Below are 24,951 nucleotides of genomic sequence, written 5' to 3'. Positions count from 1 at the left end.
TATAAGGTATAGGCAGGGTACTCCCAGTAGTTGAAATAGGTTCTTTGGAGGAAAACTTTACCTGACGCTCTAAGTTGACCAAGCAACTGAGTTCTCATGCCTATGATTATTTCCATGGTAGCTTGTGAAAGAAAATTCTTTTCACAAAAGGCTCGTTCCCACCCATCACTTCGAGCTTTCTGCCATGCCTATAAAAATAAAATTACACAAAAGACACATCACTTCTCAGTTAGGAAGCAAAGTAACTGAAAATCATTATATTAACCACTCAAAGTCAATTCTTTTTCTAATTCTGTTACAAATAAAGAAAACAAGCAAACAAAAAAATACTCATAGATATAGAGAACAGATTGATGACTGCAAGAGGGGGGAGGTTAGGGGAGTGGAGGGTGGGTGAAACAAGCGAAGGGGATTAAATGGTACAGACTTAAAATTATAAAATAAATTGCCAGGAGCCATCTCCCGGCATATTGCATATTGAGTGCAGCACTTTCACAGCATCATCTTTCAGGATCTGGAATAGCTCAACTGGAATTCTATCACTGCCGGGAGCCATCGTGAGGAACTCCGCCCGTGGCAAAGGTCATGAGGAAGGAAGCTTGGCATACACAAAGGCGGGATCCAGCCTCAGGAGTCCCCCTGCAAATTCTAGAGCATCTACCCCCAAAACCAGAGTCTGCCTACTTTACTGCTTTGTGCTCTCACCTACACCTCTGACTTTACAGGGGGCTGTCCCCCACTACCTCTCTCTGAAAAAAGAGTTAACTTACAGCTCCAGTCAATACAGTTCCTGGGTGTGATAGTGTTTCAACCTACAAACTCCTTTGGAAGTCCTCTAGCCTGCCTGAATAGGTTTTTCCGGCCACATGTGATTGCTCAGAGCCTTCCAAATGTGAGAGGCATGAGATGTTCTAAACTGTCTAAATACAGATTCCTTTGAGCAGTTAAAAGATTGATTAGAAATTGTATTGGTGAAGGGTTTTTCACTTGTTGGGCCAATGTCTGCTGCTAAGTCTCCATATCCCTTACCTGCTGTGTCCCTGGCAGTGTATTGATTAATATAATTGGTGTAAGTAGTAGCTTTAATGTTTGTAACCTGGGACCCTTGAGTTAATTCTTTTTCTTGTTATAGCCCACCACACCTTTGCTCTGTAGGAATGCAAACTTATCTAATGCTTTTGGAGGGTGGCGCTTGACCAATCACCTTTAGAGAAAAATAAGTTTTCTGAAGAAAGGGTCTTAAAATGTTAACAGGCCTCCAGGCCAGAAGATCATGCAAATCACCTAAACTTTTGCATATGATAAGTTTGCAGGAAGAAAGCCTGGCTCACTGCATGACTCTAGCCCTTCCCCCATTATCCTCTATGCATAACTTAAGGTATAAAAACTACTTTGGAAAATAAAGTGCGGGCCTTGTTCACCGAAACTTGGTCTCCCCATGTTGCTCTTTCTCTCACCTTCTGGCTGAATTATTCAGCCTCTTTTCTCCACTGAATTTCCTCACTGAGCTATCCTTATTTCAGCCTCTTTTCTCCACTAAATTTTCTCACTGAGCTATCCTTATTTAACCACTCTTATATATCCTTAATTAAAGTTTAATTAAGCAATTGTTTCCTGATCCTCACCGACGCCGTCCCCGCTTTGAATTCCCTGGATCCACCGGGGCTGGACCCCGGCAATAAATAAGTCCTGGGGATGTAATGTACAGCATGGTCTATAGTTAATAACACTGTATGGTATATTGTAAAGTTTCTAAGAGAGTAATTTTTTTCATTTTTGACATGAACATTTATTTTTTAAGTAATTTTTATTGGAATATAGTTGATTTACAATTTGTGTTAGTTTCTCTGCACAGCAAAGTGAACCAGTTATGCACACAAATATCCACTCTTCTTTAGACTCTTCCCCTACAGGTCATTACAGAGTACTGAGTAGAGTTCGCCGTGCTGTACAGTAAGCTCTCAATAGCTATCTATTTTATTTATAGTAGTGTACACATGTCAATCTCAATCTCTCAATTTATCCCTCCCTCCTCCTTTTCCCTTCGGTAACCACAAGCTTGTTTTCAACATCTGTGACTCTATTTCTGTTTTGTAAATAAGTTCATCTGAGAGTAATTTTTGTTTTTTGGCTGCACCACACAGCATGTAGGATCTCAGTTCCCTGATGAGGGGTCAAACTTGCACCCCCTGCGCTAGAAGCACAGAGTCTTAACCACTGGACCACCCGGAAGTCCCCAAGAGTGACTTTTTCTATTGAGACATAATTGACTTACAACATTAGCTTTAGGTGCATAATATAATGATTCAATACATGTATATATTGTGAAATGATAACAATTTTAGTTAACAGACTAGAGGGTAGATCTTAAAAGTTCTTATCACAAGAAAAAAAATTTTAGCAAGGAAAGGTAAGAAAGCCTTCTTAAGGGAACAACGCAAAGAAATAAAGGAAGACAACAGAATGGGGAAGACTAGAGATGGAGGAGCCTGATAGGCTGTAGTCCATGGGGTCCCTAAGAGTCAGACTCGACTGAGTGACTTCCCTTTCACTTTTCACTTTCATGCATTGGAGAAGGACATGGCAACCCACTCCAGTGTTCTTGCCTGGAGAATCCCAGGGACGGGGAGCCTGGTGGGCTTCCATCTACGGGGTCACATACAGTCGGACATGACTGAAGCAACTTAGCAGCAGCAGCAGCAGAGATCTCTTTAAGAAAACTGGAGATACCAAGGGAACATTTTATGCAAAGATAGGCACAATAGAGGACAAAAACGGAAAGGACCTAACAGAAGCAGAAGAGATTAAGAAAAGGTGACAAGAATACACAGAAGAACTGTACAATAAAGCTCTTAATGACCCAATAACCACAATGGTGTGGCCACTTACCTAGAGCCAGACATCCTAGAGTGTGAAGTCAAGTGGGCCATAGGAAGCATTACTATGAACAAAGCTAGGGGAGGTGATGGAATTCCAGGTGAGCTATTTAAAATCCTCAAAGATGATGCTGTGAAAGTGCTGCACTCACTACGTCAGCAAATTTGGATAACTCAGCAGTGGCCACAGGACTGGAAAAGATCAGTTTTCATTCCAATTCCAAAGAAAGGCAATGCCAAAGAATGTTTAAATTACTGTACAACTGCACTCATTTCACATGCCAGCAAGGTAATACTCAAAATCCTTCAAGCTAGGCTTCAGCAGTATGTGAAATAAGAACTTCCAGAGGTACAAACTGGATTTAGAAAAGGCAGAGGAACCAGAGATCAAATTGCCAACATATACTGGATCATAGAAAAAGCAAGTGAATTCCCATAAAACATCTACTTCTGCTTCATTGACTATGGTAAAACCTTTGTATGGATCACAACAAACTGTGTAATATTCTTACTGAGACGGAAATACAAGACACCATTACCTGCCTCCTGAGAAACCTGTATGCAGATCAAGAAGCAACAGTTAGAACTGGACAAGGAACAACTGACTGGTTCAAGACTGGGCAGAAGATTGTATACTGTTACCCCGCTTATTTAACTTATATGCAGAGTACATCGTTTGAAATACTGGGCTGGATGAAGCACAAGCTGGAATCAAGATTGCTGGGAGAAATACCAACAACCTCAGATATGCAGATGATACTACTTTAATGGCAGAAAGTGAAGAGGAACTAAAAAGCCTCTTGATGAAGGTAAAAGGAAAAAGCTGGCTTAAAACTCAATATTCAAAAAACAAAGATAATGGCATCCAGTCCTATCACTTCATGGTGAATAGATGGGGAAAGAGTGTCAGATTTCATTTTCTTGGGCTCCAAAATCACTGTGGATGGTGACTGCAGCCACGAAATTAAAAAATGCTTGCTCCTTGGAAGAATAGCTATGACAAACCTAAACAATGTATTAAAAAGAAGAGACGTAACTTTACCAATGAAGGTCCACCTAGTCAAAGCTATGGTTTTTCCAGTAGTCATGTATGGATGTGAGATTTGGACTATAAAGAAGGCTGGGCGCTGAAGAATTGATGCTTTTGAACTGTGGTGTTGGAGAAGACTCCTGAGAGTCCCTTGGCCTGCAAGGAGATCTAACCAGTCAGTCCTAAAGGAGATCAGTCCTGGGTGTTCATTGGAAGGTCTGATGTTGAAGCTGAAGCGCCAGTACTTTGGCCACCTCATGCGAAGAGCTGACTCTAGAAAAGACCCTGATGCTGGGAAAGATTGAGGGCAAGAGGAGAAGGGGTAACAGCGGATGAGATGGTTGGATGGCATCACCCCACTCAATCGACATGAGTTTGAGCAAACTCCAGGAGACAGTGAAGGACAGAGAGGCCTGGCATGCTGCAGTCCATGGGATCACAAAGAGTCAGACACGACTTAGCAACTGAACAACAACATAGTGACGGATGTTAACTAGACTTACTGTAGTGATCATTTCACAATATATACAAATTCTGTCATTAGGCTCTACGCCTAAAACTAATATAATGTTATATCTCAACTATATCTAATTTTTTAAGAATAAATAATTTTAAAATAAAATCTAAGACTTTATAATCAAATAGAATTATCATTAGATAATTTATACTCAAATGCTATGATGCTATGAAAGCCACTGAGTTTATAAACTCCCAAGGAGAATGAAGTATCAGGTAACCTAAATACCCAGCTATGTAAAAATATTCACCTTTTTATAGATGTGCCTGCTAATTTTCCTCCACTAAAGTATGAGAGATTTCCAACTAAGCCATCATAATACCATTATTATCTAAGAATCCTGTCACTCCAGGCCTCTAAAAATAACCTTTATATCAACTTCCTACTCTGTGTGAGCATGGAAAGTGAGATTCCTAGAAATTACCTATATGTAGTATAGTAAAGCTTCTCTTTGAAAATGAGTTCTCTTGCTTCAGAATATAACTGAAAAGCTGGGTAAAAAAACAGACTAGATAGGAATTCTACTCCAAATCTTCCTCTGATTACAATATTGTCACTTAATATTATAATATACAGTATCTAATATACCCAATTAATAACAATGCATCAACCTCTGTTCAATAATGCCCACAAAAGAGCTTACAATTATTATTTTTTAATTGCAATATCATTTCCTTTACTCAGGCTCACTATTCTTATCCTTTCTTTCCTATTTATCACTTTCCTCAATTTCTCACATTATCTTAAAATTTTTAAGTGATTTTTGGATTTTGCTTTATAAAATTAAATTCTTAATATACTTTCCTGAGTACACAAGAAAGAGATATACTCTAAAAAAATCAATAAATAGATATTAAATTCAAAATAATTTTCTTCTGAGTTTTGTTCTATACACTTTGAATAACATACAGTTGTTTCTTAACTAAAATTTTACAGCATTTCTGAATAAGATATGATTAAAGATAAAGAATTTGAGCTTATTAAGAAATAAATATACATAAAAGTAAAAAAATATATATATACACATATTTCCACAAGGAGACAGTTGAAAAAATGAAAGAAACTAGAGAAAAATATGATAATTTTAACATATTAGTAGTAGGAAGATATTCTTCTGCGCTATTAATAAAATGTGACTTTATAATGAAATAAAATTAATGGAATCATATCTATTTTTTAAAATTTGTTACCCTTACTCTAGAAATGTGTTTAGCAACATTTCAAAACTAAAATGACAACAATATTACCTGGAATGCTCTGAGAAGTGCCATGTGGTCACTGAAAGTTCCTGCGGTGAAACGTTTCCTACAAAGCATAGCTGCACGTTTCTGAGAGGCCTGAGTTGGCAGGACGAAAGGATCTCGATAAGCTAACGTGCAGGCAATTGTAAGGATGGGATCCAGACACTTCAAAACAACAGCACACAGGACCATTTTACCAAGATGTGGCTCTACTGGCAAGTCAGCCAAATGGTATCCAAGTTCAGTGAGATCTTCCCATGCATCCATTGCATCTATTGTCTAAATAAAATGATATAAAATAGAACTTGACATGATCAAAACTGTTTAATCAAACCCTATACTTAAAAATCCATAAGCAAGATATAAGAACGTAAATTTTCTTTTGCTATTACATCTCATAAAAAAGTTTCTGCTTCAAATATATCATGTAAAAATGAACTATACCCACTGTTTTACTATAATTACCACAAAAGAATTATTCAAAATACATGATTATTAAGATAATTTTTTAAGGTACAAAAGTAGTTAAGACATATTATCAGTTGGTTTAAATTTCAAGTAAAATAGCCAGGTAAAATAAGTCTATAAAGATACCAACCTTAAGCATTTGTACAGCATTTCTTACAATTAAAGCTGGTGGAGGTTCAGGAGCTTTCATAAGGAAATCAGCAATAGCACAATTAACTGGGGCTAACAGCTTGGTATGTAAACACAGTTCCTGTAAATAAAAAGAGCAAATAATTTTGAAATGTTGACATTTATAGCTGATTTTCATTTTTTAAAAAATCATATAAATTATAGATCCCCAACAGAGACTAGTAGAGCCCCTGATTAAAATGAACAGCAAAGGAAATAATCTCATTCCATGAAAGATCTTTCTATGAAATATGGGCTCATACTTTAGTGTGAGAATCTTAATAATCATCTTCCATCAACATCTATCAAGATTACTACTGTCCCTGCTGGCAATGTCTTCTCACATAGTCCTTATATATAACAATAATAGTCACTGTCCAAAAATCTTTTTTCCCCCTTTATACTGCATTCTACAACCTTTTATCCATTCAACAAATGTTTAAGTGCTTGATAGATGCTAGGCACTACACATCAAGTTGGAGAAAAAGAAGAGCATAGGCAGACACTGCCCTCATGGATTTTCATTGTGTGTGAAAAACAGAATAATTATATAATTAACTACTTAATTACAGTTGTGATAATGAAGGATAAAAGGAACTAAAGACGTAAACATGAGGTTCAAGAAACGGCAAGAGGAGGTGGCCATGGGAAGTCAAAGACAATTCTCTAAAGAAATGACACAAATTAAGATGTAAAGATTGTGCGTGCTAAGTAGCTTCAGTCGTGCCTGACTCTGCGACCCTATGTACTCTAGCCCTCCAGGCTCCTCTGTCCAAGGGATTCTCCAGGCAAAGATACTGGAGTGGGTTTCCATGCCCTCCTCCACAGGATCTTCCTGATCTAGGGATCAAACCTGCATCTCTTAAGTCCCCTGCATTAATTCCCATGTAAAGATTAGTTAATCAGAAAAGGAATAAAGGGGTAGATTCTATGGAGAGGGGATGGCACATGTGAAGGCCCTGAGATACAAAGAAACAAAATGTGCCTGAAAAATTGAAGCTACTAGTATGAGTAGAGAGAAGAGGAAAGGTATGCATTAAAAATTAAAACCAGAGACACAAGCAGGAGAGATGATTTAGGCTCTTGTTAAGAATTCTGCATCTTATCGTAAGAAGAACAGAAAATGACACATAGGCATGGAGAAGTGGGAAGTAATCCAGGTATATGGATGCCAATAATATGATCCACTGTCTCTTTAAGATTTGGAAGCTAGCATGTAGCTTGGCACACCAAAGAATCAAATTAATGAACTTCTGATAGTTTTCCCAACAAACTACATAGTGTTTGATTGTTCCATTAAGTCAGAAAACTTAAAGGAAAATAATTAATATAGACTAGTAAATCTCAGTGAACTCAGTTCCAAAACTAACAAGGTAAGCTCAGCAACTTGAACTGAGATTTTGATATTATCGTTTGGACCTTGAATGATTTGTTTTCTACTTCTCATTGAGAATTTAAAAGGTGAAATATGGATGTGGTTGACAGAATCCTAAAATGTTACAGTAAAAAATAGTATATTTACAAACTATACCATAACTGAAATGCACTCAGGCAGCTCTTTAAAATTTTGGAGGTTTCTGAATTAAATTTTCTTATAGGAAAAAATATTAGTTTTATATAATCACCCTCCATAATATATATTTTAGAATTTTATTTTATAAATTGATTTATTTTTAAGTCCAATCTGTCTAATTTGAAATGACCCCTTTCCTCCCTCACCCACAAAAATAGCATTTTAGAACGTAGTAAATTTCCACCTGTAATGGCATTCTCAAAAGTTCTGGAGTCTGAAATTCCAACATATTCTGGAATCGAAGTCTACTGAACAGTCGGAAACAAATTCCAGGTCTGCATCGCCCTGCCCTTAAAATTAAAACACAAAATTAAGGCTCAAACAAGGAATAAAAACCATAACAGGGAAACTGTAAAAGCAATGTGATTTAGGAGACAGAACAATAAACCAGTATCAGGTCATCTCAGTTTGAATCTGTACTCTGATACTGATCCCCTAACCTTTGAAAAGATACTTCATAGGTGTGAAATTCAATTATTTCATTTACAAATGAGATTTATGAATGATATCTACCTGACAAGTAACACTTCTAGAAAATGGTAAAAAATTTAATGCATATACATACATATATATATATACACACACAAATAAAAGTAAATAAAAAATAAAGTATGAATAAATATATAGCAATTTAATCAGTTTTATGAAGCTGATACCAAGCACTGTGTTTAGGTCCACTGATTAGAGTTGTGGAAGTTATGCATTTATACAACTCTAAAGGAGTGTCATTTACCCCATCATCAGAGACTTGCATAATTTTCTGGAAAGTACCAGAAATATACCTTGAAGAAAAGCAGTGACTTTTAATTTCATTTAATGTCCTTGTATCAGCTAATAGCAAGGCTAATACCAAGTGACAGAGATACAGAAATATCCCTATTCCCACAAAGTTCACAATCCACAGAGACAAACATAACTATAACACAGTGTGATACAAGTTAGAAAATCTGACATTGTTGGACCATTCCTTCCTTCACCATTTCCCTGACTACATACACATTAGTTTTCCCACCCGATCTAGCCTCCTCTAAGAAATTCCTATCCTTCCACAGTCCTTAAATGCTGACGTTCCTCTGAGGTCAGACCTCAGATCTCTGCTCTCCTTACTCTACTCTCTCTCCCAAGTGATATTAATAATCCTCGTAACTTCAAACTTCATCCATATAGGTCTCATTATCCTAATCTGGACCTGTATTTCAGAAGTCTCTTAGCTCCCCCTGGATTTTCCACAGTCAATTCAAACTCAACACAATCAAAAATTAACTGTCCTCATATCACCAGTTTTCACATTTCACCTAACAATAGCACCACCATCCACAAAATTTTCTTAGAAACCTGTAAGACATCCTTCATTCCACTTTATTCCCTACCCCTGAACATACAATCACCAGTATTACTCTCCTGAGTACCTCTTGAATTATTTACAGGCATACCTCAGAGGTATTTCAGGTTCAGTTCCAGACTATGGCAATAAAGCACACATAATAAACATAATAACAAACAACAATAAACAATATAGCACACACAATAAAGCAAGTCACAAGAATGTTTTGGTTTCCAAGTACACAGAAGAGTTGTTTTACACTATACTCTAGTACACTAAGCATGCAATACCATTACATCTAAATCAACAATGTGTATAATCTTAATTTTAAAAATACTTTATCACTAAAAAAATGCTAGCCATCATTTGGGCCTTCAAAGTCATAATGTATTTGCTGGTGGAGGGTCATGCCTCAATGTTGATGGCTGCTGATCAGCTGAAGGCTGGAAGTTATGGCAATTTGTTAAAATAAGACAACAATGAAGTTTGCCACATTTATGGATTCTTCCTTTCATAAATGATTTCTCTGAAGCATGCCATGATATTTGATAGCATTTTACCCACAAAACTTCTTTCAAAATTGGAGTCAATTTTCTCAAACTCTGTTGCTGCTTTATCAGCTAAGTTTAGATAATATAATCTTTTGTTTTGTCCTCCTTCTCAATCAACAACCGCTGTTTTTTAATGTTCTCTGCCTTGACAATGTATGTCTAAATACATATATAAACATATACAGATACTTTTTAGCACAAGAAAATACTAGATATATGCTTTATACCTTACTTTTTCAATTAATACAAGTTTCTGAAAACTTATCCACATAAGACACATATATCTACATATTTCCTTTTAACAGTTACTAAGTAAGACATTATGTGGCAATAATATAATTTGCTTAACCACTTCACTATTTATGGACATTACAGTGTTCCCAGATTTTTCACTACTAATAATATACTACTAAAAGCATTCTTAAACATATATCTTTGCACACATGTGCAAGTATACTCGGGATAAATTATGGGAAGTGGAATCCACTGCAAAAAGGGAGATCTGGATAAACAATTTCAAATCATCCTGTGAAGAAGTCACACCAATTTACACTTCCAATAACAAACTATGAAAGCCTATGATCTATGCTTTTTCCAACTTAAAAATTTTCATTGATACCAATCTGATAAGCAAAAACTAGTACCTCATTAATTTGCCTTTCTTCACATATATGCAAGATACATGCAGCATACATGAGGTTAATGTAGTGATCTTAATTTAACTGATTTATTCCGAGTTTTTTTGTACAGTATAGAAATTAGTCTTATCTTACATTGCTTTTATTTTCATTTTTTAAATTTTTTACATGTTCTGAGTGTAGGTTATACAAGGCAAAAATTTTTACTTTTAACATAACCTAAATTTGACTTTAAAATAAGTATTAAAATTGTCTGCTTTGAAAAAATAATATAAAAATTAAGACAAACATGAAGATTTCAACATTTTATAGAAAGTAGAATATACATTAAATATGTTCCCATTTTAATGGGAATTGAATGAATGTTCATTAAATATACATTACCTGCCTTTTCGTTGTATGGCGCTAGCTTTGGAAATCCATACCATTTTTAACATTGTAACAAAATTCAGTGCATCAAAGGATTTCTGTAATATTTAAATCACCTTCATGTTAATACATAAAAGGTATTTAAGAAGAAATAGGAAACATTATGAATATATTTTAACATGCCCAGTTTAATTCAGAGTTCTTTTTGACTAATTAGCACAGAGTACTGATTTTTTTTAAAAATCCAGATTTCTGGTTATAATCATTCTAAGGGAAAAAAAGGAAAACTAAACTCTGAAGAACTGTAAAACTTCCTCATGCTGTGCCTTGCTACGCTATCTGTTTTACTCTACTACACTTGGATAATGGCAGTCAGTTCTCATAAAGCATCAAGATTGTAGAGAACTGATCTATTCTCTTAAGGTCATTTTCTATCAGATTTACATCACTGTGGGGAATAGGAGTCATCAGGGAAAGACATTTTCTGACATAATTTTCAGGAAGCTGATCGGCGAGAACAGTAATAATCACTAAAGTAATCCTATTTCCAAATGAAGAATTTTCAACCCCATCCATTTTATCTCCTGCTGAACTACTAATGTATTAGCCTATCCAGAATGTTACAAAAGAGAAAGTAAAAAAGAACCACTACTAACCCCATATTTTCACTACTAAAGTGAAAATTTACTATAGAGAAATATTTTTAAATAATACATTGTTAACTAGAATATATATACTCTAGTGACTTTATACCTTCCTTTTCATAAAATAACTACATAGATAAATATAAATGGGTTCTCCTAATAGTTTATTATGACATTTTTAGAAAAGATGCTGCTTATTTTGTTTTTCATAAAATATTACATTTGCCAATTTTGTGTATAAAATAACTTTTGACACTACCATCAGTTTTCTTAATAACACACAAAGGTAACTTGTTTTCACATTAAAAATGATAATTTATACCCACTAGAGCAGACATGATGTATTTTCCCAACATGGATAGCATTTATTTCCTTGAAAAACCAAAAATTTTCAATTCTTTCATGAAAGGACTGACCAAAATTAGGAATACTGAGAATTGGTGGGCACTGCAATACTACAAGGAAATAAACACTGACTTTTATTTATATCAGGTGTTGGCAGAAATTCTTTAGCCTTTGCAGAGGGACTCTGTTGCAACTACTCAAATCTGCCATCGCAGTGTGAAAGCAGTCAGACAATGGGTAAAAGTGGACAAGAACAAGGCATTATTCCAATAAAATTTATTTTTACAAACGCAGTTGATGGGCCCAATTCTTATGGTAGCCATCATTTGCTGAAGCCTGGTTTTATATTTGTTTTCTTGAACTAAAGAAGGCTTTTTTGAACTAAACATTTTTTGAATACCCATTAATACTACATGCAGAGCACTGGAAATGTAACAATGAACAAGAAGGACACAGTCCATGCCCATAAGTAGAAAGAAAACATACAAAGTACGTAATCAAATTTCCACATTGACAAAACTTTCAGTTACTAGCCAAATGATTCATTTTCTTCCTAATATTTAGTGTGTGTGTGTGTTAATCACTCAGTCATGTCCAACTCTTTGCAACCCCGTGGACTCCTCTGTCCATAGGATTCTCAAGGCAAGAATACAGGAGTGGGTTGTCATTTCCTTCTCCAGGGGATTTTCCCAACCCAGGGATCAAACCTGGTTCTACTGCATTGCAGGAGGATTCTTTACCATCTGAGCCACAGGGAAGCTGCAGAAGCTAAACTGTTAGAATAACAAGACAAACCCTACAAACTGAATTAAGGTAGAATATTCACTTCAGTGAAACCAACATTTACTATGTCAAATTCATCATAGAACCAGAAGTTTCCTCATTAAGATGAATTCTGCTCATAAAAATATTTATTGTTATGGAACTTAACCTTCTTCATTTAAGCAAAAATGCAATTTTTTCATACGTACCTCTTTCACCTTACCAGAATCAATAACAAAGACAACATCATTGACTGTGATGCTGGTTTCGGCAATATTGGTAGAAAGGATCTGCAATAGAATATTATATCATAGTTAATATGAATGCAAAACCAATGACTAAAAAAATGGAAAAATGAAGATTTTATGAAGCTTACTATTTTTCGAACACCTGCAGGTGGGTTTTTTAATACCTTCTTTTGATCAGATGTTTGCATGTTTGAATGAAGCATAAAGACTTGGTATCTGTTGACAATTAAGAGAAAATATACTGTGGTACCTAACTGTTATTAAAAGTAATAAATGCAAAGTGTTAGCGTTTACCTATGTGCATTTTCAGCAAACCGCTTGTCATCAAACAGGATGCGATCCCTCAGACCAACAATTTCATCATATCCAGGTAGAAAAATCAATATTGCACCTTGAAGAAGAATGATTTTTTTAACATTTAATCTCTTTTAAAATAAGAATCAATCAAAACTAAACATAATGAACTATATATGTGTTTTCAAGTACTGATAAGCTCTAATACTTATGACATTTAAAGAGACTGTGCATTATTATCAATGGAATTATATAAAAATTTATATACACAAAATATTAATTTCTAAATCAAAGAATATATTTTTGTTCCAGTTCTTTTAGACAATACTCATTTACCAGCTTCACAACTATGGCAGATATTGTATAGAAGATGCATAATCAAATCCAAGTCTACTTTTTCATCATCAAAACTATGGTGATAAGCTTTCAGAAGCTCTCTGTCTTCTGCACTGAGATCACTTCCACTTGTTTGAACCAAAGAGCTTTCATCCAGATTTCCAAATTCCAAAGAAGCACTAGAAGAAAAAAAAAAAAAAATAGATCAAGTCGAATTCCATTAAAGAGAGTAACCCTTGCCAATTATTCCCATTATGTCCACCTTCACATTTTCAATATACTCTAAAAGGTCAAGTGACAATTAATTCTCCAGCTATAATGTAATTCATATTTTGGTTTCAAGTATATTATTCAAAGTAAAACTTGGCAACAGGTGCTTTTTAAAAAGCTCAACTTGAAGACATTTCTTCAAAGCAAATATAGCAACAGCCAACTAGCACATGACATCATTAGTCATCAGAAAAATGAAATTCAAAACCACAATGAGATACCACTTCATACCCACTAGAATTACTATTATCAAACAACAAATAATAATAAGTGTGAGAGAGGACGTGAAGAAACTGGAACCGGAGTGGAAATGTAAAATGATGTAACCACTCTGGACAACAATGTGGCCGTTTCTCAAAATGTTAAACACAGTGTTACCATGTGCCCCAGCAGTTAGACTCCTAAGAATATAGATAAGAAGAAATTAAAATATCTGTCCACATAAAAATCTGTACATAAATATTTATACCAGTAATTATTCATAACATCCCAAAAGTGGAAACAACTGAACTGTTCATCATTTAATGAATGAATAAACAAACTAGTCTGCCCAGAAAATAGAATATTACTCAGTCATTAAAAGGATGTTACAACATGGATGACCTTTGAAAACATTATGCTAAGTGAAAGAAGCCAATTATAGAAGACCACAGATTATATGATTCCATTTATATGAACTGTCCAGAATATTAATCTATAGAAAATGGAAGTAGATTAGTGGTTGCCTAGGGCTGGGAAAGTTGAGGAAAATAAGAGACTTCTAATGAGCATAGGTTTCTTTTTGGGGTGATGCAAATGTTATCAAAACTGACTGTGGTAATGATTGCATAACTCTTTGAACATACTAAAAACCACTGGAATATACACTAAAGTAGGTGAATTATATGATATGTGAATTGAATATAAATAAAACTTAAAAAACACAAACTTTTGGTGATCACTTATATTTTAATAGGTTGTTTCTAACTACTCATTATTATAAACAATATTCTGAAAAATAGTTCTCATTAAAAATAAAAGAACTGTACAGGTACCAAGTTAACATGACTGTTAATTTGGTTCTCCTATACTAAAAGTAGGCTTCCCTAATAGCTCAGTTGGTAAAGAATCTGCCTGCACTGCAGGAGACCCTGGTTCAATTACTGGGTCGGGAAGATCTGCTAGATAAGGGATAGGCTACCCACATCAGTATTCTGGCCTTGAGAATTCCATGGACTGTAAAGGCCATGGGGTTGCAAAGAGTTGTACATGACTGATCGACTTTCACTTCACCTCAAACTAAAAGTAGGTTGATTGTGCTATTTCCCAAAAGCCAGCATCAGCAGAAATTACTGCAATAATCCACTTGTTTCTTCATGCTGTATGTAAAAATATAGACTATTGCCATCACTAGAAATTATCAATATGATTTCTAGAAAGTTCAGTTCAGCTCAATGTCTCTTAAAGAGTTTAGGAGAAAAATAAGACTGCATTCAGTAGGAAAAATATGAACCTTTTTCAACTTTATAACTGTAGTATTTAAAATTTTTAAGTCCAACTTACACCATTTCAAGTTTATTGTTTTACTTTTGTGTTGTTTAAAGCTATAAACTTTATCAATCCAGGAAACCTAATGAATTTAATTTAAATATTTTAAATTTATAATTGACAATATCATGATCTATGGAACAAAAAGAAAGCTGACTTAGCCGGGATAAATAAAATATTATCCAGATAACTGCTTTATGTGGTAATCTGTAGTATCCAGTAAGCTAGACCTAACACCATAAGAATGGAACTTTCAAAGTATTAGCATTAAAAGGACTGCAAGTTCTGGGTGCAATTAATGAAATGACAACAAAACCCACCACCCCAGAATTAGCATTTGGATCTGCCAAGAATTTTGAGACACTACTTTATCATTTAATGAAATTAAAATGATAAAACTAATTTCATACGTCAAATGTTTACTTCATCTAATAAATATTCAAGACTAAATCTATAGATGTTCACTTCAGTCGCTCAGTCGTGTCCAGCTTTTTGCGACCCCATGAATCACAGTACACCAGGCCTCCCTGTCCATAACCAACTCTTGGAGTTCACCCAAACCTATGTCCATTGAGTCGGTGATGCCATCCAACCATCTCATCCTCTGTCGTCCCCTTCTCCACCTGCCCTCAATTACTCCCAGCATCAGGGTCTTTTCCAATGAGTCAGCTCTTCGCATCAGGTGGCCAAAGTATTAGAGTTTCAGCTTCATCATCAGTCCTTCCAATGAACACTCAGGACTGATCTCCTTTAGGATGGACTGGTTGGGTCTCCTTGCAGTCCAAGGGGCTCTCAAGAGTCTTCTCCAACACCACACTTCAAAAGCATCAATTCTTCGGCACTCAGCTTTCTTTATAGTTCAACTTTCATATCCATACACAACTACTGGAAAAACTATAGCCTTGACTAGACGGACCTTTGTTGGAAAAGTAATGTCTCTGCTTTTTAATATGCTGTCTAGGTTGGTCATAACTTTTCTTCCAAGGACTAAGCGTCTTTTAATTTCATGGCTGCAATCACCATCCGCGGTGATTTTGGTGCCCAGAAAAATAAAGTTAGCCACTGTTTCCACTGTTTCCCCATCTATTTCCCATGAAGTGATGGGATGGGATGCCATGATCTTAGTTTTCTGAATGTTGAGCTGTAAGCCAACTTTTCTTTTTCACTCTTCTCTTTCACTTTTATCAAGAAGCTCTTTAGTTCTTCTTCACTTTCTGCCATAAGCGTGGTGTCATCTGCATATCTGAGGTTATTGATATTTCTCCCGGCAATCCTGATTCCAGCTTGTGCTTCCTCCAGCCCAGCGTTTCTCATGATGTACTCTGCATATAAGTTAAATAAACAGGTTGACAATATACAGCCTTGACATACTCCTTTTCCTATTTGGAACCAGTCTGTTGTTCCATATCCAGTTCTAACTATTGCTTCCTGACCTGCATACAGGTTTCTCAAGAGGCAGGTCAGGTTGTCTGGTATTCCTAACAAATATTCAAGACTAAATCTATAGATGTAATATAATACAAAAACCCAAGTCAAATAAATATTTTGTATTCCTGAATAATAGACATTTTAATATATTTTAACTTCATGATCTGGCATTCTCATCTCTTTAAGAATTTTCCACAGGTTGTGGTGATCCACACAGTTAAAGGCTTTGGCACAGTCAATAAAGCAGAAATAGATGTTTTTCTGGAACTCTCTTGTTTTTCTGATGATCCAACAGATGCTGGCAATTTGATCTCTGGTTCCTCTGCCTCTTCTAAAACGAGCTTGAACATTTGAAAGTTCATGGTTCACATACTGTTGAAGCCTGGCTTGGAGAATTTTGAGCATTACTTCACTAGCGTGTGAGATGAGTGCAATTGTGCGGTAGTTTGAGCATTCTTTGGCATTGCCTTTCTTTGGGATTGGAATGAAAACTGACCTTTTCCAGTCCTGTGGCCACTGCTGAGTTTTCCAAATGTGCTGGCATACTGAGTGCAGCACTTTCACAGCATCACCTTTCAGGATTTGAAATAGCTCAACTGGAATTCCATCACCTCCCCTAGCTTTGTTCATAGGATGTTTCCTAAGGCCCACTTGACTTCACATTCCAGGATATCTGGCTCTAGGTGAGTGATCACACCATCGTGGTTATCTGGGTCATGAACATCTTTTTTGTACAGTTCTTCTGTGTATTCTTGCCACCTCTTCTTAGTATCTTCTGCTTCTGTTAGGTCCATACCATTTCTGTCTTTTTCAAGCCCATCTTTGCATGAAATGTTCTCTTGGTATCTCTATTATTTTTAAGAGATTTCTAGTCTTTCCCATTCTATTGTTTTCCTCTATTTGTTTGCATTGATCACAGAGGAAGGCTTTCTTATCTGTCCTTGCTATTCTTTGGAACTCTGCATTCAGATGCTTTTATCTTTCCCTTTCTCCTTTGCTTTAGCTTCTCTTCTTTTCTCAGCTATTTGGAAGGCCTCCTCAGACAACCATTTTGCCTTTTTGCATTTCTTTTCCTTGGGGATGGTCTTGATTACTGCCTCCTGTACAATGTCACAAATCTCTGTCTATAGTTTTTCAGGTACTCTATCATCTAATCCCCTGAATCTATTTGCCACTTCCACTGTATAATCATAAGGTATTTGATTTAGGTCATACCTGAATGGTCTAGTGGTTTTCCCTACTTTCTTCAATTTAAGTCTGAATTTGGTGCTAAGGAATTCGTGATCTGAGCCACTGAAAGCTCCCAGGCTTGTTTTTGCTGACTGTATAGAGATTCTCCATCTTTCGCTGCAAAGAATATAATCAATCTGATTTTGGTATTGACCATCTGGTGATGTCTTTGTGTAGAAGGGTCTCTTGTGTTGTTGGACAAGTGTATTTGCTATTACCAATGCATTCTCTTGGCAAAATTCTGTTAGCTCTTGCCTTGCTTCATTTTGTACTCCAAGGCCAAATATGGCTATTACTCTAGGTATCTCTTGACTTCCTACTTTTGCATTCCAGTCCCCTATAATGAAAAGGACATCTTTTTTGGGTGTTAGTTCTAGAAGGTCTTATGGGTCTTCATAGAACCATTCAACTTCAGTTTCTTCAGCATTACTGGTTGGGGCATAAACTTGGATTACACTGATATTGAATGGCTTGCCTTGGAAATCTTATTAGCAACCTATAAAGTAACTGAAAACTATTAGAAAAAGTTCTTAGAAGTACAAAAAAATATATATAGCTGGATAAGAGACTATAAATAGCTTTTATAGGTCACATTCTACGATTTATATGGCTAACCTTTTTCAAAAGGAGTTAGAATTAAAAATAGCAAAAAGTTTTACCTGTAAGATTCTAGAAGATCCACAATTTCAGTCTGGCCAAAATGTTTAGCCCAATCTAAAGCCATCCTGGCAAAATTCAAAGGTATCAAATTAAAAAAGAAATAATGTTCTCAAAATTAGGAAACTAATTACTCAAAGTTATTCATTCATTAATTAAAGTAGAGATGTATGAGCAATTTTACACAACAGCTTTCTTTTTTTTTTAAGTTTTGTTTTTTTTTTTTTTAGCAACTTTATTTATTTACTGGCTGTGTTGCATGGTCTGTGGGATCTTAGTTGCCAATCAGGTATTAAACCCATGTCCCCTGCAGTGGAAGCTCAGAGTCTTAACCACTAGACCAGCAGGGAAGTCCCCTCACAATAGCTTTTAATATAAAGGCAAATATAAAAATTCAAAAAAGATATATGTAGCTATACGAAGGCATACAAAGAACAGATGCAATTAAAAATTACCAGCCATTTGATGCTTTACTATGAACATTGGCTCCCATACTAATTAACTGTTCTACTTGACTTGAGAAGCCTCGTCCTGCAGCAACCATCAGAGCTGTTGCACTGGTTTCACTATGTCTATAATCAACTAAAAGAAAGAAAAGATATGTAAATGTTAAATTTTCAAATTATTTAAATACATTTTAATTTCTTTGACTGTTAGGGGAATTAACCTAGGACATGGTCATTTACCTAAATACATAACAGCACTGTATAACCCTTAACTCAGATCATCTAAGATCTGATACTGATGTGTCATTAGTATAAGCAGGATAAAATGGGTACCACAAGTTGGAAGGCAGGAGAAGGAAAGATAGTGTTAATCAAAGCAGAAAGGAAAACTACTAACTTTGTTGAACTCTTAAGTAACCTTCTTAAATCTAGATTCTGCCTTAATCAAATGGCAAGATATAATTAAAAAGTTAATTGTCATCAGAATCTAGTAGTGAAAGTTAAAAGGGCAAATGAAAAATTTTAAATGATTTTTTGACATCCTTTTATTTTGCATTTATTCCTCCATCAATCCAGGGTCGTCTTATAAGATGCTTAAAGAGAGTAACACTGGCAGAAAGTTTACTTCCCACAAAACCCCTCCATGAGAAAAAAAAATAAACTTTTATTGAATTTAAATTCCATCTTAAAATATATTTCAAGCAATGCAAAGTATTATAATTACTTAGAACTGATGTTCATAAAGTACAAAATTGGTAATTTCAGAAAGAAATCACTACTGAGAAAAACCCTCTATTAGTAAAACAGGTTAACAACCCTCTAAAACATGGTATCAAATATTAATATAAACCAATGGTTCTTAAGGTAGACAGGGGGACTTATAAGACCTCAGGGGGACCTCAGGCTTTTTATCTCTGAAAGCACAGATAGCTATGCCTTACTTCTAGATTCAGATTCAGTAGTCTTGGGTGAGAAAGCACATGCATTATTAAAAAGATCTGCAAAGATTATGATTTGTGTTCACTATATGAGGATTGGCCACCTCATGCGAAGAGTTGACTCATTGGAAAAGACTCTGATGCTGGGAGGGATTGGGGGCAGGAGGAGAAGGGGACGACAGAGGATGAGATGGCTGGATGGCATCACTAACTCGATGGACATGAGTCTCAGGGAACTCTGGGAGATGGTGATGGACAGGGAGGCCTGGCGTGCTGCGATTCATGGGGTCGCAAAGAGTCAGACACGACTGAGCATCTGATCTGATCTGATCTGATCTGAGAATTACTACTTCAATGGAATATTCAATTAGGGGTACAGATAAGCATGGGAGTTAGAAAATGACCAAAAATTCACTAATACTCTTTCCTTCAAGGGGTGGAGCCTAATTCTCCTCTCCTTGAGTGTGAGCTGGACTGTGACTCATTCTAGCAAATAGAATAAAGTGGAAAAAATGCTGTGCAACTTTGGAGACTAGGACATGAAAGGTACCTACAGTTTCTTGCTTGCTTTTCCTTTTTCCCTTTTGAATCACACACTCTGAGAGAAGCCAGCTGTCACATTCTGAGAAGAACAAGGCAATCCTATGGATGGTCCAGATGGCAAGGAACAGAGGCCTTCTGCCAACAGCAGAGACAAACTGAGTTCTCTGACCAACAGCCACAAGAGTGAGCCATCTTAGAAGCAGATTCTCAGTCTCAGTAAACTTTCAGATGACTACAACCCCTGCCAACAGCTTAACTATCAGTCTACGAGTGACTAGGAGGCAGAACCACTCAGTTAAGCCACTCTCAGATTCTTGATTCTCAATAACTATGTAAAATAATAAACGTCTTAGGTTGCTAAGTTTGGGAATCATTTCTTATGCAGCAACAGATGACTAGCATCCAGCATTCCACAGAATGCCTATTCCTACTAAACCAGCTAATTACTACCTGGCTACACAAGATCACACAGGAAAATTGATACAGTTAAAAAGAAATCTATGAGCAAATGAAGCAACTGACAAACAACTAATCTCAAAAATATACAAGCAACTCCTACAGCTCAACTCCAGAAAAATAAATGACCCAATCAAAAAATGGGCCAAAGAACTAAATAGACATTTCTCCAAAGAAGACATACAGATGGCTAACAAACACATGAAAAGATGCTCAACATCACTCATTATCAGAGAAATGCAAATCAAGACCACTATGAGGTACCATTTCACACCAGTCAGAATGGCTGCGATCCAAAAGTCTACAAATAATAAATGTTGGAGAGGGTGTGGAGAAAAGGGAACCCTCTTACACTGCTGGTGGGAATGCAAACTAGTACAGCCACTATGGAGAACAGTGTGGAGATTCCTTAAAAAACTGGAAATAGAACTGCCTTATGATCCAGCAATCCCACTGCTGGGCATACACACTGAGGAAACCAGAAGGGAAAGAGACACGTGTACCCCAATGTTCATCGCAGCACTGTTTATAATAGCCAGGACATGGAAGCAACCTAGATGTCCATCAGCAGATGAATGGATAAGAAAGCTGTGGTACATATACACAATGGAGTATTATGCAGCCATTAAAAAGAATTCATTTGAATCAGTTCTAATGAGGTGGATGAAACTGGAGCCTATTATACAGAGTGAAGTAAGCCACAAAGAAAAACACCAATACAGTATACTAACGCATATATATGGAATTTAGAAAGATGATAACAATAACCCTGTGTACGAGACAGCAAAAGAGACACTGATGTATGGAACAGTCTTATGGACTCTGTGGGAGAGGGAGAGGGTGGGAAGATTTGGGAGAATGGCATTGAAACATGTAAAATATCATGTATGAAACGAGATGCCAGCCCAGGTTCAATGCACGATACTGGATGCTTGGGGCTAGTGCACTGGGACGACCCAGAGGGATGGTGTGGGGAGGGAGGAGGGAGGAGGGTTCAGGATGGGGAGCACATGTATACCTGTAATGGATTCATTTTGATATTTGGCAAAACTAATACAATTATGTAAAGTTTAAAAAAAAAAAAAAAGAAAGAAAGAAATCTATGAAGCCAAAGGTTTCCTGGATCACATGAAGCATTTTGAACTTCTGGTGCCTTAAAATTAAGCATTGAGATTTTAGAAGAGAAATAAAAATATGGAAAGTAAATTACTGTTCATAGAGATATGCTAACATTTTAGTTCACTACACGTGGCTTAAGACATTAGAATACTGGGCTCTGGAGAATGTCCAATAAAACGATAAAGGAGAGATGACCATTATCAAAGTAATAGTCTAGTAGTCACAAAAGAAATATCTAAAAAGAGGGTCAAAGACAATACAAAAATATTTTTAAATGTTTCATAAATGTTTTAAAGCAATGTGTCTCAAAATTCAAATTTCCTAACTTATGGCTAGAAACCTAAATGAAGTAGGTATTGGACCATATTAGATCATTTCAAGCATAAAAAAAAACAACAAAAGCAAAGGCCCAAAGACAGGAATGAGACAGCATATATGAAGAGCAAGAAGATAAGAGTGGCTAAATTACAGTGAACAAGGAACAAGGCAAACAGTAGAAAATGAGATTTAAAAAGAATATCAGAGACTAAATCAGGGGAAAAGACTTTGACTTTTATTCAAAGTGTAACTGAAAGCTATCGGAGAGTTGAGAGAAGAGAAGTGGCATGATCCAATTTCCTTTTCGAAAGGATCAATCCGATTGTTCTCTGGAGAACAGACTATAAGTAACATAAGAACAGAAGCTGTTAATGGGTCAGTGTAACAGCTGAAAATGTTACACTGACCAGGAAAAAATGTTGGCTTGGGCTAGGATGGCAGCAGTATAGGCAGTAAAATATGGTGAGATTCAGGATTTATTTATAAGGTAAAACTAACAAGATTTGCTAATGGATTACACGTGAGGTATGAGAGCAAAGTCAAGGATGATTTTATATTTTGTTACCTTAGCAACTAGGTGAATGGTAGTACCCTAAGGTTAGATTCTGTGTGCCTGGGATGGCCAGGCACTTGCATTTTTAATGGGGTCTAAAACTGATAATGATCACTAGAGGAACATTCACGAAATAGCAGGCTGAGAGAGAGGTTAGGAGATAGAAAATCAAGTTGTTTGGCGTAAATCTATTTTTATTCCCCTAACAGACTTCCAACTGGAGATGTCAAGTAGTGAGGTATATTGAAGTGAGCGGGGAGGTCAGGATTGGAGACGACATAAAGTTAGGAGTCATTTTAAATAAATATTTAAAGCTATGACTAGATGAGATTCAACTCAGGAGTAAGAGTAAAGAGAAGTAGTTTAAGGATTGAGGGCTGGGACATTCCATATTTGGAGGTCAAGAAAAAGAAAAAAATGCTGCCAAGGAAACCAAGACCTACCAGTCAGAGAGATGAGAAAAAGATAAACCAAGTATGGAATATCAGAAGTAAACTGAAGAACATGTTTCAAGAAGGGAGTGGTCAATTATAATAATGCTGAGACGTTCAAGTGAGGGGATAAACTATTTGACACCTAAGTCCTGAAGGTACTGACCTTCCATTACCATCATTCTACCTTTTGCCTAAAAGCCTTTAGGGTTCTAAAACTCACCTCTGATTACTAATATCCATTATAATCAACTGATGAAATCAGAATAAATCATTAATGAAAATATGTCACATGATATAATGCAGGTACATGTGATTCAGAACTTGAGCCTAAATAACTAAAGGTATACTAAAATTTTTCACTTATTGAATGAATAATCTAGAGCAAAAGATATTAACATTTTTCCCTGTTTTGAAATCATAAATCTCTTTGAAAATCCAAGATATTTGGATTTTCAAGGAGGAAGAGGGGTGATTTGGGGGTAAGTATATTTATATCACAAATCTTATACACATTAAAAACACTTTTGCATATAATTATCATATATTCACAGACCCCATAAAACTGTTCTGGAGACATTAGGTTAAGAATCCTTGATTTAATACAATATTATTCTATTGTACAATATCTATTCTACTATGCTAATAAGAAAAATCCTCACTTGTACATTGGAAATAAGTACTCCAAAAGAACAAATTATTGATAGTGAACAAAAAGTGAATCTTGAATTTTATGAATTAAACTATATCTCTATCATAATAAATAACTGCAAGAGTAATTTAAAAAACTGAAATAATTTACACTTACCACTAACATTTTCAGTTAAAATAAGGTGAAAGACCTGAGCAAAGGCATCAACATCTTTATGCAGCCATATGTCAGAAAGACAAGCATCCATTTCCTTTATTAACCATGGTTCAAGGCAATTCACATCTTTTTCTGTCTTCAAAAAGAAGCAAAGATTATAAATTACTTAACCTTTGCTGGCAAAGAATACAAGATGGCCATAATGACAATAAGAACTATTAGTCATACAGTGTTATATCAAAGGATTTGACATAAAAGTTTGTCATTTCATCATAAACATTATCATTTCCAATATTGTATCTTGTTTTCATATTCATCTTTTATCTGAGAATAAGCTTGTGAACAAAGCAGTATGATCTAGTCACAATATTAACTGTGCTTCTGACACAATGTTGCTAAATATACCTGCAGATCAGTGGTCTTTTCTCCCAACTGTACCACAGAGGAAATGTCACCTGGAGCTTGTCAACACTGAAGCCAAGTCCCACCCCAGAGCAAGAACATCAGAATCTCTGATGGAGGCCAGATTCCACAGGACTTTAAATGTTCCTCGGGAGATGCTAATATGTAGCCAGGCTTAAGAATCACTAATTTACAGGATCAAAATGCTATATTCACTGAACCAAATGGATGTTCCCAACATTAAATAACAATTTTTAAATATTCTTTAAAAGTATACATTCTTTACAAGAAGAGTTCATTTGGATGCATCAGAACTTTAAACAATGGGAGAAAACTGCCAAGCATATTTGCATTCTCATGCTCAATACAGTTTAATTCCTTTTCTAAAAAGTACACAGTCCCAGCCATTGCTCTAATCACCAATGCCTTTTTAAGAACTCT

The 24,951-nt window shown here is 35.8% G+C and overlaps 1 protein-coding gene across 3 annotated transcripts in view; it reads right to left on the bottom strand.

The window, feature by feature from the left end:
• Positions 1–24,951, bottom strand: part of YTHDC2 (YTH domain containing 2) — a 119,488-nt gene that overhangs the window by 23,854 nt on the left and 70,683 nt on the right. For all 3 annotated transcript variants that reach the window (XM_027552613.1, XM_027552612.1, XM_027552614.1), the window contains 12 exons: positions 24,109–24,244; positions 18,952–19,078; positions 18,499–18,564; positions 13,385–13,563; positions 13,049–13,145; positions 12,883–12,970; positions 12,716–12,796; positions 10,771–10,853; positions 8,058–8,163; positions 6,263–6,382; positions 5,671–5,943; positions 62–188 (listed from right to left, as the gene is read on the bottom strand). In XM_027552613.1, the coding sequence (XP_027408414.1) occupies positions 62–188; positions 5,671–5,943; positions 6,263–6,382; positions 8,058–8,163; positions 10,771–10,853; positions 12,716–12,796; positions 12,883–12,970; positions 13,049–13,145; positions 13,385–13,563; positions 18,499–18,564; positions 18,952–19,078; positions 24,109–24,244 (1,483 nt within the window). The remainder of the gene's footprint in view (positions 1–61; positions 189–5,670; positions 5,944–6,262; positions 6,383–8,057; positions 8,164–10,770; positions 10,854–12,715; positions 12,797–12,882; positions 12,971–13,048; positions 13,146–13,384; positions 13,564–18,498; positions 18,565–18,951; positions 19,079–24,108; positions 24,245–24,951) is intronic.

Source organism: Bos indicus x Bos taurus, chromosome 10 (genome assembly GCF_003369695.1).
Source record: "Bos indicus x Bos taurus breed Angus x Brahman F1 hybrid chromosome 10, Bos_hybrid_MaternalHap_v2.0, whole genome shotgun sequence".
In the NCBI taxonomy this organism is placed as follows: domain Eukaryota; kingdom Metazoa; phylum Chordata; class Mammalia; order Artiodactyla; family Bovidae; genus Bos; species Bos indicus x Bos taurus.
The sequence above is the reverse complement of the archived record's forward strand: the minus strand, read 5'-3'. Positions and strand labels throughout refer to the sequence as shown.